The 16,407-nt window shown below is 42.7% G+C and overlaps 1 protein-coding gene across 3 annotated transcripts in view; it reads right to left on the bottom strand.

The window, feature by feature from the left end:
* Positions 1 to 16,407, bottom strand: part of PLCE1 (phospholipase C epsilon 1) — a 364,525-nt gene that overhangs the window by 6,562 nt on the left and 341,556 nt on the right. For all 3 annotated transcript variants that reach the window (XM_061162214.1, XM_061162213.1, XM_061162215.1), the window contains 5 exons: positions 14,827 to 14,990; positions 13,262 to 13,523; positions 10,793 to 10,911; positions 8,523 to 8,651; positions 6,663 to 6,872 (listed from right to left, as the gene is read on the bottom strand). In XM_061162214.1, coding sequence (XP_061018197.1) covers positions 6,663 to 6,872; positions 8,523 to 8,651; positions 10,793 to 10,911; positions 13,262 to 13,523; positions 14,827 to 14,990 — 884 coding nt within the window. The remainder of the gene's footprint in view (positions 1 to 6,662; positions 6,873 to 8,522; positions 8,652 to 10,792; positions 10,912 to 13,261; positions 13,524 to 14,826; positions 14,991 to 16,407) is intronic.

The following is a 16,407-nucleotide window of genomic DNA, read 5'->3' as shown; positions in this document are numbered from 1 at the left end:
TGACACCCTGATAAGGTCTGGTCCCGAACAAGCCAGTAGATCTGCTCGTGTTTGCTGTGGATTTTGAGTCCACAAAAAAGCTAGAGATAAATTTGTAAAAAAGACAATATGCCATTTTTCCAGTTACTATTCAAATTTTCCAGTTACTAATTCAAATGGGCTTCCCTGGGGGTGCTCATGGTTAAGAACCCACCTGCCAATGCAGGAGACATAAGAGATGCTGGTTCATCCCTGGGTCGGGAGGATCCTCTGGAGGAGGGCATGGCAACCCACTCCAGTATTTTTGCCTGGAGGATCCCTTGGACAGAGGCGCCTGGTGGGCTACAGCCCATAGGGTCACAAAGAGTCAGACATGACTAAAGCGACTTAGCACACACGAAAAAGCCAAATAAGAATACAGTAAGTACATTTAAGAGAAATCCCCTCCATTCCCCAACAAAACTTGAGCATTTAAGAAATGCTAGACATCTGAAATGTGAAACATGCAAGATTGACATTCCGGCAGGCTGAATGAACAAAACTCACAGTGGAAAGGCTAAAACAATGACTGGAAGTAAGTCACATCGAAATGAATATTGACAAAATTCTCAATAATTATGAGAATTGGTCATCAGATTAGATGGTTTTTGGTGGGTTGGCTTTCAGTGAATTTTACATTTATAATTATGTGTTTTAAATACATAGTTGAAAATGAACGTGTTAGTCACTCAGTTGTGTCCAACTCTTTGTGACTCCATGGACTGTAGCCTGCCAGGCTCCTCTGTCCATGAAATTCTCCAGGCAAGAATACTGGAGTGTTGGAGAAGGAAATGGCAACCCACTCCAGTATTCTTGCCTGGAGAATCCCATGGACGGAGGAGCCTGGTAGGCTACAGTCCACGGGGTCGCAAAGAGTCGGACACGACTGAACGACTTCACTATTACTATCACTAATCTCTCACTACTTGCCCTTAACTTCTCTTACTCTGAATAGGCCCTGACTCCAGCAATCATTAGACCTCACTAGAACCCACAGTCCTTTAATCCTAGTGCCTTCTCATAGTATTTCTCCCCTCTCTCCCTCACTTACCCAGAGTCTATAGTACATTATTAATAATCGCTCCCTTGCATATACTCTCAACTCCATCACTCCATTCTTTGTTGAATTACTTGGCAAAATTCCAGTCTTTATTAATCTTATTGCCTGCTCTGCAGCCATGAAATTGGTTAGAGAAAGGCATAAACCTCCAAGAAAAAGGCACAAGTCACTACAGATTCTAATCACTAAAAAGATAAAAGGGGATACTACAAATAACTTTATATTCATAAATTTGAAGAAATGGACCAATTCCTCAAAAAACATAACCATCAAAGCTCAATATGAAATCATCTAAATAGCCCTATACCATTAAAATCTTTTTAAATTCATAATTAATAGCTTCTGAAAAAAATCTCCAAGCCCATATGATTTCACTGAAAAATTATACCAAACATTTAAAGGATTAGTACCAATGTAAAAGAGACTCTTACAGGAAAAAAATCTATTTCAGAAAATGTCTCTTCCAAAAATTGGCCTATTCTGTAATTTTTGTCAATAGGACAAATTCTATCAACAAGAATACTTCCCAACCAATGAGGCCAGTATTACCCTGATAGTAAAATCAAAGACAGTACCAAAAATAAGTAAAAGCTGCAAACTGTTTAATCTTCAGCAAAACACTAGCAAACCAAATCCCACAATGTATGAAAAGAATTATCAACCCTAAAACCCAAGTCATATAAATTGGAAATGAATAAAACTCTTGTTTTTGGGGAAAAAAAAAGAAAGAATACTGGAGTGGATTGCCAGTCCCTTCTCCAGGGGATCTTCCCGACCCAGGGATAGAACCCAGGTCTCCTGCATTGCAGGCAGATTATTTACCATATCTATAGACATGTATTTTTTAATTGTTTTTTTTATTTTTAGACAATCATATAAATGGTATTAATGCCTCATCCAATATAGACATAGGTATCTTATCAAAAATTTTCAAGCAGTAAGGAAATAAATCAATATAAAGGCAAACTTCCCATTTCTACGTTGTTTCATTCTTCCTTCCACCTCTCCCATCTCATTCTCCATAAAAAAAACACTGTTGTTAGGTTGTATATCCTTTGAACCATCTGCTATGGATATAAAAATGTATTTTTGTGTATGTGAATAAATACATACAAAGAAACCCTGGGACTTCTATAGTGGTAAAATGGAGAAGAATCTACTTGCCAATGCAAGGGACACGGTTCAATCCCTGGCCTGGGAAGGTTCCACATGCCATGGGCAACTAAAGCCCTTGTGCCACAGCTCCTGAGCCTGCGCTCTAGGGCCCTCAAGCTGCAACTGAGCCCACAGGCCGCAAGTACTGAAGCCTGTGCTGTGCAGGAAGAGAAGCCACCACAGGGAGAAGCCTGTGAACCACAGTGAAGAGTAGCCCCCCACCCGCCACAACTGGACCAAGCCTGCACAGCAACGAAGACCCAGCACAACCAGAAATAAATAAACAAAAAGCAATCCTGGAATTACGTGAACTTAAATATAATGTCATTGTCAAATGGCTCCTGTTGTTTGCTAGAGCTGTCTTCAAACGAGGGCCGTGTAAAGTTATCTTCCACAAGGGAGCAGCATGGAGACGATGGGGAGGTGAGGCAAGTAAACAGCAGGCAATCCCATCTCAGGATGGGAGGATTTGGCAGGAAGGCCCTCCAGTCCCCAGCATGCTTCTAGCTTAATCTCATAACATCCCACAGAAACGGTGCTAACTAACCAGAAGAATACAAGAATCACTCTCATTGTCCTGGAAATTCCAGCCAGCCCTAGGAACCAGAATTGTCCCTGTTGATATTAAGGTCAAAGGGGGTAACTGCCAGCAGGTGGCGCCAAACTGTGACGTGAAGTGAAGTCACTCAGTCGTGTCCGACTCTGCGACCCCATGGACTGTAGCCTACCGGGCCCTCCGCAAGGTCAAAATGGGTAACTGCCACCAGGTGGCGCCAAACTGTAGCCAGGACCAAAACGGACTGGCTCCTGGGGCTTCTCACCAATCAGCTGCACAGCCTCGCTCCAATCATTTCATTGTTCCTACAGGTGTGATCCCTACGATTTACATACAGCTGAAGTGTTTGGATTCCACTCATCAAATTATGCGTGAGGGGGGGAGAGCTATTCTGTATTTTTATTACATAAAATGAGACTGTAATACATATACTGTTCTACAACTCATTTTTTCTCTCCTTAAAAGGCTGTGATCAGGGACTGCTACCCTCATGGTCCAGTGGTTGAGACTTCACCTTCCAACACAGCAAGTGCCGGTCTGATCCCTGGTCAGGGATCTAAGATGCTACATACCTCAGGGCCAAAAGCCCAAAGCATGAAACAGAAGCAATACTGTTGCAAATTCAATAAAGACTTTTAAAATGGTCCACATCAGAAATACCTTTTTAAAAAAGATTGTGATTATAATTTCATGTCAGTTTCTAAAGATTTTCCATAGTATGTCATTGCATTGATTACAATATATTTAACCAATTGGAGAGTGGGGTTGGGTGGTAATTCACATGACATAATTTATAATCCTGAAAGCCGGGATGTAAGTAAGCAAGACAGAAAAGTTCTAAGTTGCCATATAAAATAACACAATGACCATGCACTAGGAATTATTTCTAAGAGCACTCCTTAGAGCCTTACTCAGAGCTTATTGATTTTTAAGCTGTTTTCAGTCACATTAGGAGCCATAGATTATGACCATAACAATAATCCTCATTTGCATTTTCCTTTATAGTTTACTAAGCATTTTTCTACATTTTATTTACATGTTTGACTTGAGTCTCATAATAATTTTTTGAGCCAAGCAGGGTAGTTTCTATCAGGCGTGCGTGCTAAGTTGCTTCAGTCCTGTCCGACTCTTTGTGACCCTATGTACTGTAGCCTGCCAGTCTCCTCTGTCCATGGGATTCCCCAGGCAAAAATACTGGAGTGGGTTGCCATCCCCTCCTCCAGGGGATCTTCTCAACCTTGGAACCTAATCTGTGTCTCCAGCGACTTCTGCATTGTAGTTGGATTCTTTACCGCTGAGCCACAGGGGAAGCCCAGTTTCTATCATAGATTTTACAAACATGGACACAGAAGTTTACAGAATTCAGATGATCCTTTGAAGGTCATCTATCTAATTTGTGTCAGAGCTGGGTTTGTCTCATTGCAAATCCAGCAGGTGTCAGAGGGGAGCATATTGACCTTAGAAAGATACCTAACAGCTTGAGAGCCCAGGAAACAAGAAAATTATACAAAGCAGACAGGCAGGATCAAAGGTCAAAGACAGCAGCTTTGGAACTTTTAACATACGGACAAACTGCCTACATAGCTTCCTAGTTTCAGAGAGTAGACTAAGTGGAAATACTTATAGCCCAAATCGATCAACTATGCCAGTGTCTGCTTCCATTCAGTAAGTGCTGAATTCATTTGGTCAATCAGTAAATTTGTATCGTGGTCACTGTGCAGCTGGTAAGCCTAGATACATGAAATATGATTTGTTATCTTTTGAGACATACTTCAGTCATTTCAAAACTTTCCTCTCAACAAGGCATATAAAGAAGAACTTGCTATATTATACTCATCAGAAAATGCTTGTTAGCCTTCCCCTCTACTATATCCTTTTTGCAAAATGCTTCTGTTCCACCAGCCTTGATTAAACATTTATTCCTGACATCTCTACTGCTTATTGTCATATACATTTTAATTGCATATGGGGCAGCCCTGGTTTCCCAGTCCTTCCAACCCTGTGATGAAGACCCATCGTGACACTCGGCAGTCTGCCCATTGCTGCTCACTGCCTCCTCCTGCCTCCCCTGGTGCTGGGCATGGAGGAGCCATGAGCACTGACTCAGCTCCAGCCTGGGCAGCATGGGGTGGTGGAATGAATACTGACCGGAAGCCTAAGACTTCAGTTCTTTCTACTTCTCACCCTGTCGTAATCTAACCTCTCTGAACCTGTTTCCTCTGTGTAGAATGGTTTCCATTATATCATAAGATGATTCAAAATATTGGGTGCTTGAGAGCATTAAACACTGTAAGTCATGATGCACTATATGATTAAAAAATTCACTTCACTGAAATTGTCACTTCTAGGATACTTTTCGGTTTTTTTGGCTAGGCCATGCGGCAGGCGGGATCTTATTAATAGTTCCTGGACCAGGGATCGAATCAGTGCCCCCTGCATTTGGAGCATGGAGTCTTAACTACTGGACTGCCAGGGAGGTCCCTAGCATACTTATTTATATGTGACAAAGACAATTAGAAATAGGAAAAAAAATTAGAGAGAAATTAAAGATGGCTTCAAAAGCCCAGGTAAGCCCTCTGATATTTTCTTCTACAGCTTTTATGATTAGAATTGCTTCTCCACCATCTTAGTACTTTGTACACGTCTGATGGGGAGAAGACGCTAGGGAGATAATTACATTTCTTGGCTTACAGGAAGTGTCCTTTTATGATCTAAGACAAGGTTAGGAGGGAACGCAGAGGATCTGGTTCCTAGAGAAGCAGGAGTGTGGTGAGGCTGCAGGCCATGTTCATAGTTACGCAGAGAGTGAAAAATAACACACGATGCTGAAATGGGCTCTTTATCATCTCTATGTTCTAGCAAGCATGGACCAGCAATGGGCATTTTACCAGTCCATCTCCATTTCATGCCCCCAAAAGGCAGATCATGTGCCTAGAACAGGGCCTGGCACAATTAAGTGCTCAATAAATATTTGTTTAATCAGGTTGTTGAACTGCTTCAACTGCTTTCTTGTTGATCTATCATAAGGCATTATTATCTATGTAATGACATTATATGTCATTTTTAAAAATGGCAGTCAATTAGTGGGCTAATATAAGTCTATTAAAAAGAAAAGTGCTCCATCAGCAAACCCCATCAGGAGTCCCCCAATCTGGAGTCAACAGACAGTACTGTTTCCATTATCAGAATGATCATGGGAATATTAGGGACCATAATATAATCTGCTACAAATTCAGACCAAAGCTGAGAGGTTATTCTTACTTTGTGTAATCTTATGGAATATTTTCAAAGAAATGCTGTTGTTTCATGAATTAGCAAAAAACCTTTTATTAGCTAAAACTTGAATGGGCACTACAGGAGGACCAGAGAAGGCAATGGCAACCCACTCCAGTGCTCTTGCCTGGAAAATCCCATGGACGGAGGAGCCTGGTAGGCTGCAGTCCATGGGGTCGCTAAGAGTCAGACACGACTGAAGCGACTTAGCAGCAGCAGCAGCAGCAATGGGAGGGCAACCAACCCCCAAATGCAAATGCCTACAGACTTTCCATTACACAGTGGTGACCCTCACAGCCAGGTCTTCACACATTCAGGTAAAACACTGGACACTACACTGATGACATGCTTAAGGAATCCTTGGAGTTCTTTCTCCCTTTGTTTCCTAAGGGATGATTTTTAAACCAAATTTCTATAACTTAGAGTTAACCCTCTGAATATGTGCAGAAGAATAAAATCAATTCTCCACATTTACTTAAAAGAAGACTATAAAGCAAGTTGCGGTGATAAGAAGTTCTGAATTTGAGGGAGGCGGCCAGTGGTGAGGTAGTGAGTCACATATAAGCTGTTACTGTGTAGGCTGCCCCAGGACACACTTACTTCCTGCTGGGTTTTTAAGACAATCCTGCCAACATATCCCTCTTCTGGAAACCAGCTGCTTAAAATTTGCACAATCTCTTCTTCTGGACCAATGGCTCTCTGGAACGGTTGTTTCCTACATTCATTCTTCTCTTTAGATATGAAATATTTTTCCTCCATTAAAAAATAGTCTGTGGCAATAGGTTTGGTATCTTGATCCATAACGAGAATCTAAAGAAAAAGCAAAGGCCAATTAAGGCACACTTCTGAAGAGTGGCAAAAACTTTAAACCCAAACAAGTCTATTTTCTCAGGGTTCGGATAAGTTTGGTTTGCAATTTATAAATGAAATCTACCCTGCAGTGTTGCATAACTCTTTCTGGAAGATCTTAGAATTCTCTTACGTCCAAAAAGAATTGTTTATGTTCATTCTGGGCAATGAAACAATTTATTCATAATCACCAGCCAGCAAAACAGTTTTTCCCACTGATGGAATAAGAGCTCTTACTGAATTAAAAACTTTAGGTTTTTCAATCTGTGAACTTAGCTCTTTGTAATCTTGCAACACAAGACCAAAGGCAAAGAACCCAGTCCAGCTTTTATCAAGATAATCTCCCATTCTCATGTTAGAAATACTCAATCATCTTCTAATCTCATCTGATCTAAGTTCCTGGGAATTCCCTTTTCAAATAACGTCTTGACAGTGTGCCTAGAGGCCTGTTTTCTCTATTGGCTACTGACCCTGACAGTTGAAGTGGCTGAGACCAGGCTGGGGAGCCAAACAGACTCTGGTCTGAGGCCTGCGTTTAGTACTTACTGGCTGTGAGGTTCTGGCCAAGATATCTGACCCCGTGGAGACTCAAGTGTCCTCATCTATACAGTGGAAACAGTAAGAGGAGCAATTCTGTCTCTTAATTTTGTTTCCTTTTATGATTGAGGCACTGACTGCAAAATGTAACCCAGGTGCATCAGGATAACTTAGAACCTGCCAGGCTCCTCTCTCCATGGGTTCCCCAGGCAAGAATACTGGAGTGGGTTTATTCTCCAGGGGATCTTCCGGACCCAGGGATCAAATCAGGTCTCCTGCATTACAGGCAGATTCTTTACTGTCTGAGGGAAGCCCTGGTAAACATGGTAGCTACTCTTACTGATGTATTCTTTCACATGGTTTTCTGTTATCCAGATTACTGGCAAAAGCTGAACTTTGAGTGACCAGAGAAGGCTGCCAACTTCTGGCATGGAGTAAGCAAACATCCTTCTCCTCAGGCATCCATCCACTTGACCATGCAAGCATGCAATGACCAGAATCAGCACTTGGTGATTGATTGGTCTCACTCAGAGAAGCAGAAGGACCTGGGGATGGGCTGGAGGTGGGATAGAAGATCCTTAGGAAGACTCTTCTCCCTTCACTGCAGACCTTGGTCTCAGGTTGATGCTGGACTGTGGATTTTGTGGGGCAAGGCAGCTACCACTACAGCAACAACTAAGGGATGAAGCTTCCAGGAGCAGGTCAGTTGACACTGTCACCTCCATGAGATGGCCAGCATCACTTCCTCCCCAGTCCTACTCCACAGCCCCGGGATTACTTATGTGGACAGTAATGTGCTGCTTTTTATGGGTGGTCCATGGAAATGCTTCCTTACTTTTCACCATTATATTTTACACTGTCTCCAAAACCCCAACAGTGCTTTGTGAGGGTAGACACCAAAGTTCAAAAACAAAACAGCCCAAACCCCTTGGTAGTAGCTATTGTTTTATAATCTATGAAATTTGACACTTGAGCTGCTCTGACTTTGAGTCAGTTGTAAAATGTTGGACAAGATGTTAACCTAGAGATGCCTCTCAAAGAACTGTTTCTTAACTATAGACTCAGTGAACTTACTTGTTGGAGAAGCTGCTTTGCCTTAGTGGCTCCGTTTATAGAGAAAACCGTAAAGGGCTCTGGACCTGGGACGCCATGCACTGTGACTCTGTGAGTCTGCAAACATTTTCTTTCTTCTGTATTAAACATCTGTCAAGGAAGATCATATGGTTTCTCATTCATTTTCATTCTCCTGTTTCTAGGCTACATCAATACAGAAGTGCTGGTTCTTAGAAGTACACGCAGGGACACATAAATGCAAAATAAGGCCAACCTTTTATAACCAGATGCATCTTTTTGTGGTTTTAGGCAATAGTGCATGTTCCTTAATAGTCTAGTAAGAATATTTAGCAGCATACCACCAAAGTAACAATTTATTTTAAATAACAGTGTTTCTTTCCATCATAATTAGGGGACTGATATTGTCTGAAATGTATGTCAGCCCTTACTTATGAAGTGACATTCAACAGTGTCTACTGAGTTCCATCTCTCTTCAGGGCACTGGGCTAGAATTTTGATGGTAAAATGATAAATAAAATATTCTGGCCTCCGGGAGCTTGCTGTCCAGGCACACAAATAATTGTGATATAAAAAGTATTTTTGTTAGGAAGAGCTGGGGAGGTGTGTAACTCTCAAGTCTTTGAGCAGTTTGTATACTGAGATAGATTCATTCATAAAATACAAAATAATTTATGGAAGGCTGACAACGATGGCTCTGGGGTTTCAGGGAGAAATAAGACATCCCTGGCTTCAAGGTGGGGGGCTTCTAGAATAATAAGCTAGAAGAATAAGTGGACACACCCAGAATGGGACACTACCATCTAATTCTTGCTCTCAGGTACCAGGCAGACCGTCCCTGCTTCCCAGGCAGGCAGGCTAACAGGCAGGCACCAGGCAGAGGCAACACCTCTCTCTACTGGCCAACATGCTATATTCAACCTCGATCACTTGTTGAAGGGAGAATGAGGAGAGCCCAAGAAAACAAGCTGAGGGACAGAGAGAGAGAAGAAACCATTGAGGTGAGAGAAGGAGAAGCAGAGGAGGAAGCAGGGTGATGGCGGCAGCGGTCAAGTCGGCGCCACTGTGAGCACAGAAGGCAGCTTTTCAAAGGTTGTTAGGACCACACTGAAGTATAAGGTGGATGCAACCAGACTTCTCTGGTGGTCTAGAAGTTAAGAATCCACCTGCCAATGCAGGGACACAGTTTCAGTCCCTGGTCTGGGAACTAAGATCACGCATACTGCAGAGCACCTAAACCCGAGCACCGCAACTACTGAAGCCCGTATGCGTAGAGCCTTTGTTCCCCAACAAGAGAAGCCACTGCAACGAGAAGCCCAAGCACTGCAACAAAGAGTAGATCCTGGCTGCAACTTGAGAAAGCCCGTGTGCAACAACAAAGACCCATTGCAGCCGCATCCCCACCAAAATAAATTAAAAAAAGATCAGTGTGGCTGTGAATAGATTACTAAACATGTAAAGAGGCAATGGGTGGACACCCTTTAATTTTTCAAGAGCAAGCATAGTGGAATCAACCAGTTAATCAAAGCAGAGTTCCTTGTCGAGGTAAACAACCCTGCGTTACTGGGGGGAGCATTGGTCCAACGGTTCTCAAACTTTAACCGATGGACCTCACCATCAGTTCTCAAACTTTACCGACGGACCTTAACCAGTGGGGAACTTGTTAAAACCCAGCTTCTGCAACGGTGGCCCTTTGTGCAGTGTTCCTCTCTCATTCCCGAGAGTGAAGGTTCTGAGTCTACTCAGGTGCCAGGGTACTGCTAGGCTTGCAGAGTTACCTGTCGCCAGCAGCGCCTGGCTGCTCACCTAATCCTGCTCGCCTGTGACATCTGCCCCTGCACTACTGAAGAAGCAAAGGATTTTCCTGGTCTAACCTAAACCTTCTAGAAGTATCAAGATGCTTCCTAGCAGGCTTTGTGTAATTAGCCTTTTCCCTGTGTTGTTAATTTTGGCTCACTTCCCTGGCAAGTACTATGGCACTAGACGATGAACTTGGGTTTATAGCTGTGTGACTTCAGGTGTACTTAGCACTCCCCTTCCTTTGTAACATGGAGATGATACTAACAGCTATGTCATGAAGTTAGTGAGGATCAGATGAGTCAATATATGTGTAAAGTGCTTAGAATGTGTCAGGTATCAGCCATTGTTGTTATAATTATATCCATAGCCACCTAATGTATGACTCGAATTGACCACATTCCTGGACCACAAGAAAGCCTGCCTCTGGTGTAGCAATTCCCACAAATATGCTGAGTGAAATAGATCTTCATTACCAGAGAGGCCGGCACAGTATTGCCAGAGGAATTTTCTTCCATCCTCCTGCTGTTTATGAATAAACTAGAGATTTCCAAGACTTCATTGTGGAGATTTCGCAGCTGAAGATGTCGATATCCTGGAACAATGCAGAATTGGGAAAAGCTTGTTAGCCATGCATTGCAGAGCTCTGCAGAGAAGATGCCTCAGGAAGGTCAGTAAATGACAGGGAGAAATAAGAATTTCAGATGGGCAGGGGTGACAACATGCAGGTGACCGACAGATGTCTTTTCTCCGCGTGCTGCCCCCGGGGACAGTTTGGGGCCACCTAGTGGTTGTAGTTACCTTGTCCAAGTGCTGTTTTTAAACTTAGACTCAAAATGAACATTTTAAACTTAAACAACATACAGTAGGAAAATCTGATCATTTATGTATCAAGTCAGCTAGAGTCACTGTTCTAGAAATATTTCCTCTTAGAACAACTTTAGTGATAATAAAGTATTCCAACAACAGAGAGTTGGTTAAAGAAGTTACAGTATGAGTGTTTGTACAAATATAAAATAGAATAATACGCAACTCTGTAAAGTGGTAACGAAGATGTATATCTATTTACCTGATAAGTTGTTCACTACATATGTTAGTGAAAATCAGTAAGTCGCAAAACATTAAGGTTAGTAGGAAGCTTACTTGTTAATATTTATACACATGGGCAGAGAAATAAAGCCTGCAAAAAATATCTACACCAAAAGTAACTATCTTGAAGAAATAAAAAGATGGTTAATTTTTTTTTAATTGTTTTTGTTCTTCTGTACTTCATCATATTTCTATAATAACTGTTAGGAACTGAATGGTGTCCTCCTAAAACTTGTGTGTTGAAGCTCTAACTCCCAGTACCTCAGAATGTGACTGTGTCTGGAAATAGGGTTTAAAGAGGTGATGGTGGGTCATTAGGGTGGGGCCTAATCCAACATGACCAACGGTCCTTATTAGAAGAGGAAATTGGAAGGCAGACACGGGGAGACACCAGATGCTGTGCACACAGACCAAGGGACAGTCCTATGATGACACAGCGAGAAGGTGACTCTCTGCAGGCCAAGGAGAGAGGCCTCAGTAGAAAGCAAACTTGCTGAAACCTTGATCCTGGGCTTCTAGCCTCCAAAGCTGAAACAGTAAACCTCTGTTATTCAAGACACCCAGTCTGTCGTATGTTGTTACACAGCCCGAACTGACTAACACAGTCAGTGTTATGACATAACACAGTGAGCATGACCATGTGCTACTCACACAATGGAGAAAAGAAACAGGAAAAAAAAAAAAAACTAAAGAGTAGGGGACTGCAACATGTTGGTGGAGCTCAGAGGCTGGCAAAATGTGGTTGCAGGAAGAAGCATGTTCAGGGAGCTTGATACTCAAATGAGATCAGCAGGGGCAGCGTCCCCAGAGCTTATTCAGTCAGTCAGTCAGTCAGTTCAGTCGCTCAGTTGTGTCTGACTCTTTGCAACCCCATGAATCGCAGCACGCCAGGCCTCCCTGTCTGTCACCAACTCCCAGAGTTTACTCAAATTCATGTCCATCGAGTTGGTGATGCCATCCAGCCATCTCATCCTCTATCGTCCCCTTCTCCTCCTGCCCCCGATCCCTCCCAGCATCAGGGTCTTTTCCAATGAGTCAACTCTTCGCATGAGGTGGCCAAAGTACTGGAGTTTCAGCTTCAGCATCAGTCCTTCCAGTGAACACCCAGGACTGATCTTTAGGATGGACTGGTTGGATCTCCTTGCAGAACTTGTTAGAAAGACATAAATAATCTCAAGCCCCAAACCCACTGTATCAGGATCTGCATTTTATTACCCAGAGCCCAGGTGACTTGATTGCACATCAATTTTGAGAAGCAGTGCATGAACATTCTGGACAAGTGTGACAAGCTGACGTTTCCCCGAGGGCCATGGCAAAGCCAACAGACAGCAAGACAACAGCTCTAACCTTTGCTCAGGATTCTCCACCTTCCCTGCTCTGCACCCAAACCACCCTTGGCTTCCCACAATGACCTTCCACAATGGCCTCCCACCAGACCTCGACTCCAACCTCAGCCCACTGATGCCACCAGCACAACCCAACCCTCCCTGCTCTTGGTTTCCTCTCCTTACAACAGTTCCAGCTTTAAACATGCCAGGGGTGCAGTGGGAGATACTAGGGAGGGATATATGGGAATAAGAACACAAGGACCACTGCTCCCAAAACAGACAGAGGTGGCAGAGGCCATATTTTATAAGTGATGTTGTCAATAACCTTGGATTTTAGAATAACGTAAAAGAAAACTGCCTTTTGAGGCATGCTCAGGGTTCAAATTTGCATTATCTTCTTCTGCCTCTTATTTTACCTTTTTAATATGAAAATTTCAAACATACACAAAAGTAGAGAGAGGCGTGTAATGGACTCCAGGCACCCATCACTCAGCTACAATGATCACGAACTTTTGACAGTGATTCTACCTCGCTTTAGAGCCTTGAGGGAGATGATTCTCTGAGCAGTGACCACCGAGCTGTTGTTCTCCACGACAGCAAAACGAACAAATACGAGATCTTCGAAGTGAACCCGGAAGAGGAACTGTTCATTCCACATGGGGTTCAGAGTATTGCGGTGGATGGGCTTCGTGCGGAAGTGGCAGCTATCCAAGGCCATGCCCAGGACATCAACCTCGATACATGGGCTCCCCGTGCTATTACTCGGGCACACGTTCTGCCCAGAGACAATCTGAGGGGAAGAAAGGATCAAAGTCACTGGGGTTGCAAAAGAAACAGATGTCACCACTGAGCCTCACTGCTTCCCTCTGCAAAGAAAGACAAAGAACTTTCTGGAATGGACCAAGTAAATGATTAATAAGGCTGCTAAAAAAAAAAGAGACTGGAATCATGGGAAATTGCATGACTGGAATCATGGGAAAGTTTATTTTGTCAACAGCATTCACCTAACTATAACCTTTCAACTGTCAATATACTGAAACATCTTCAAAAAGCCACACAATTAAGATGAAATTGTTTGTCAAGAAGCTGAGAAAAAAAGACCTTAATTGTGAAGCCACAAATGTGTTACTAACATTCTCTTCAAAGTGTTTTAGGTGTATCTTTTATAACTCCAAAATGTTTTTCTTAAATAGTTAAGTTCTGGATCAAGTCACAAGGAATGCTGTTCAAAATTTATAGCCTTCTATCAGCATGACGCTATAATCAAGTCTAGCAGAAATGGTCACACAGAAAAGGAGCTACTGCTCTCCTGTCTTAGGGAAAGAGGAAATGCAGTTTGGTGGGAGGATAATCTGTGAGCTGGGGTTTCCCAGGGGTGTGAGGTATTGTGAGCAGACACTGCTTGGCATTCCTCCTTAGGAGGGAAACAGACGAGATCTAAAGATGGGCAGAAGGATAACTTCATCACTCCCTGTCTTTTCTAGCACCCATTCAGTTTTGTGGGTTTTTTTTTTTTCTTCCTCAGCTAAGAGGGAGTGAGAGAAGCTGGAAATAAAATTGAGTAATGAACTACAAGGACTCTGATGTTAAGGGCAGTCTGTGGAGTTCTGACAATTAGTTAATTAGACAATAAAAGGAATTAGACAATAAAAGGAATAAGGAGAGGCCAGGAATGACTGTAAGGAGTTTAACTGATTTGTATGGTGATGCCTGTTTTACTTTTTATAAGAGCCTATTAGAGTTTAAGATGACTTGCTCTAACAAGGACCTCAGCTTTTCTGGGGTGCACTGAGAGTTATGATTCTGAGGGCCCTGGAAGACAGAATTACCATCACCAGTATGGAGGTGGAAGCAGGGGAGGGGGGTCATCACTCTACCTTCTGAGCTCTGGCAAGTATAGTACCTGGTGACTGTGCACCTAAACCTCAGCTGCTGCCTTCTGAGAAGTAAAGAAATTCTTTTGGGAACTAAATCTGCACCAACAAAATTGTGACATGAGAGTTTGGCCATGCCTTGAAGTCAAAAGCAGTTCATATTCAGTAGGGCTTAAACACCTTCTTATATTCTCTTGGGACCACAGGGGCCAGACTTACAGTTAACGAATAGACGGCAGGCTCCATGTTGTCCAGGTCTCTTTCCAAGGGGGAGAACTTCTGATACATGGAACAGTTCTTGTCCCACAGAACTGGGGGTTTCAGAACATAACCACAGCCACCATTGGCCTCAAACATGGCGGCATTCAAATGTAAAGAGAGATCTGTAAAATAGCATCACTTGTTATTTGGTCGCTTAAGTGTCATCTTACAAATAGACTTTACCAATTTTCTCTAAATTTAAACAGGAAGAAGAGAGAACTATCCATTCACTCCATAGATTGAGTGCCTACTATGTGTCAGCTCTTGGGCACCAGAGATGCAGTGTGGACCAAGACACAAGATACCCACAGTCTTCATGGAGCTCACTGTCTATGGGATATGCCTCGTTTTCTGCTCCAACCCAGGAGCCGCTCAAAAAAACTCCTGCCACTTAAAACTCCTTCTGCAAATTAAAATTTGCAACATCCTTTCAAAAACTAATCTTTGAAATACTTCATTTTATACTGAATTTTAGAAAGGCATAATGGCATTTTCTTATCCCCAAACACCAAACCATGCAGACAATCATACAACTAATTCTTGCCTTTTCAAACGTAAGATGAAATCTTAAGAATCCAAGAAAGACCAGGAAAAGAGCCAAAGAAACATATCTTTTCCTTGAAATCTCAATTTCAACTCATAAATTACTGTATTTCTACCTCTATTTTTAAATTGTAGTTAGGTATGAAAAAACAATCATTATCACATGTGATTCACATTATGTCCACAATCCCCTCAATAATACACTCTGGGAACCCTCACAACAGCTTCCAGTCTTCTGTGGCCAGATTTTATTTGGCAGAGTTGTCTGATGAATGGTTGGATCTCTGTATGGTTTGGGGCTCGTACACACCCAAATGCTCATCTGATGGCACAAGTCTGTAGAAAAGCTGCATTCCAAGTGAGCAAGAAGTTTATGAGATACACCTGACAAATGTCCCCTCTGACAGATTCCTTCCATGTGCAGAATGAACTCTGCTACCTGGACCAACATCAAGGAAAAGTGTGGCAAGTAAGCCCCGCAGAGCAATGAGAAGTTGGCCTCTCTCCTTGTCTTGTGAGTAAAAAAATTTCCCCATAAGTGGGGTTGGCCGGGATTATGTGCAGGCATTTCTGGGGTCAGATGTCTTACACACACATCAAAGCTCCTTGAGCCTCTGTCTCCCTTATCAATAAAATTAGTGCACTGGATGCTACCAGCCCCAGTGTGCCTGATTCATTGGGGACAATTGCCTGCAACCGGAAAAAACTCTCTTCCTGGGAGAAAACAGGCTATCCTGTTACAGAGGAACACAGACGTGGGCAAGGATGGGTCAGATGATCAAGCCCCATTCTAAGAACTTGTGTGTACTAGTGCCTCCCAATAACCTATGAGGTAGATTCTTTTTGTGTTTCTCATTTTTATAGATGAAGAAACTGAGGCATGAAAAGTGAAAAAGTCCAAGGCATCTAGCTAGTAAGAAGTGAATGATAAGGTTTGAACACAGGCAGCTTGACTCACAGTTCCTAATCTTAAGTACTGGGCCATATAATGTGCAT

The sequence above is a fragment of the Dama dama genome, chromosome 15 (genome assembly GCF_033118175.1).
Source record: "Dama dama isolate Ldn47 chromosome 15, ASM3311817v1, whole genome shotgun sequence".
Classification (NCBI taxonomy): Eukaryota; Metazoa; Chordata; class Mammalia; order Artiodactyla; family Cervidae; genus Dama; species Dama dama.
Note: the sequence above shows the minus strand (reverse complement) of the source record. Positions and strands in the feature narration are given on the sequence as shown.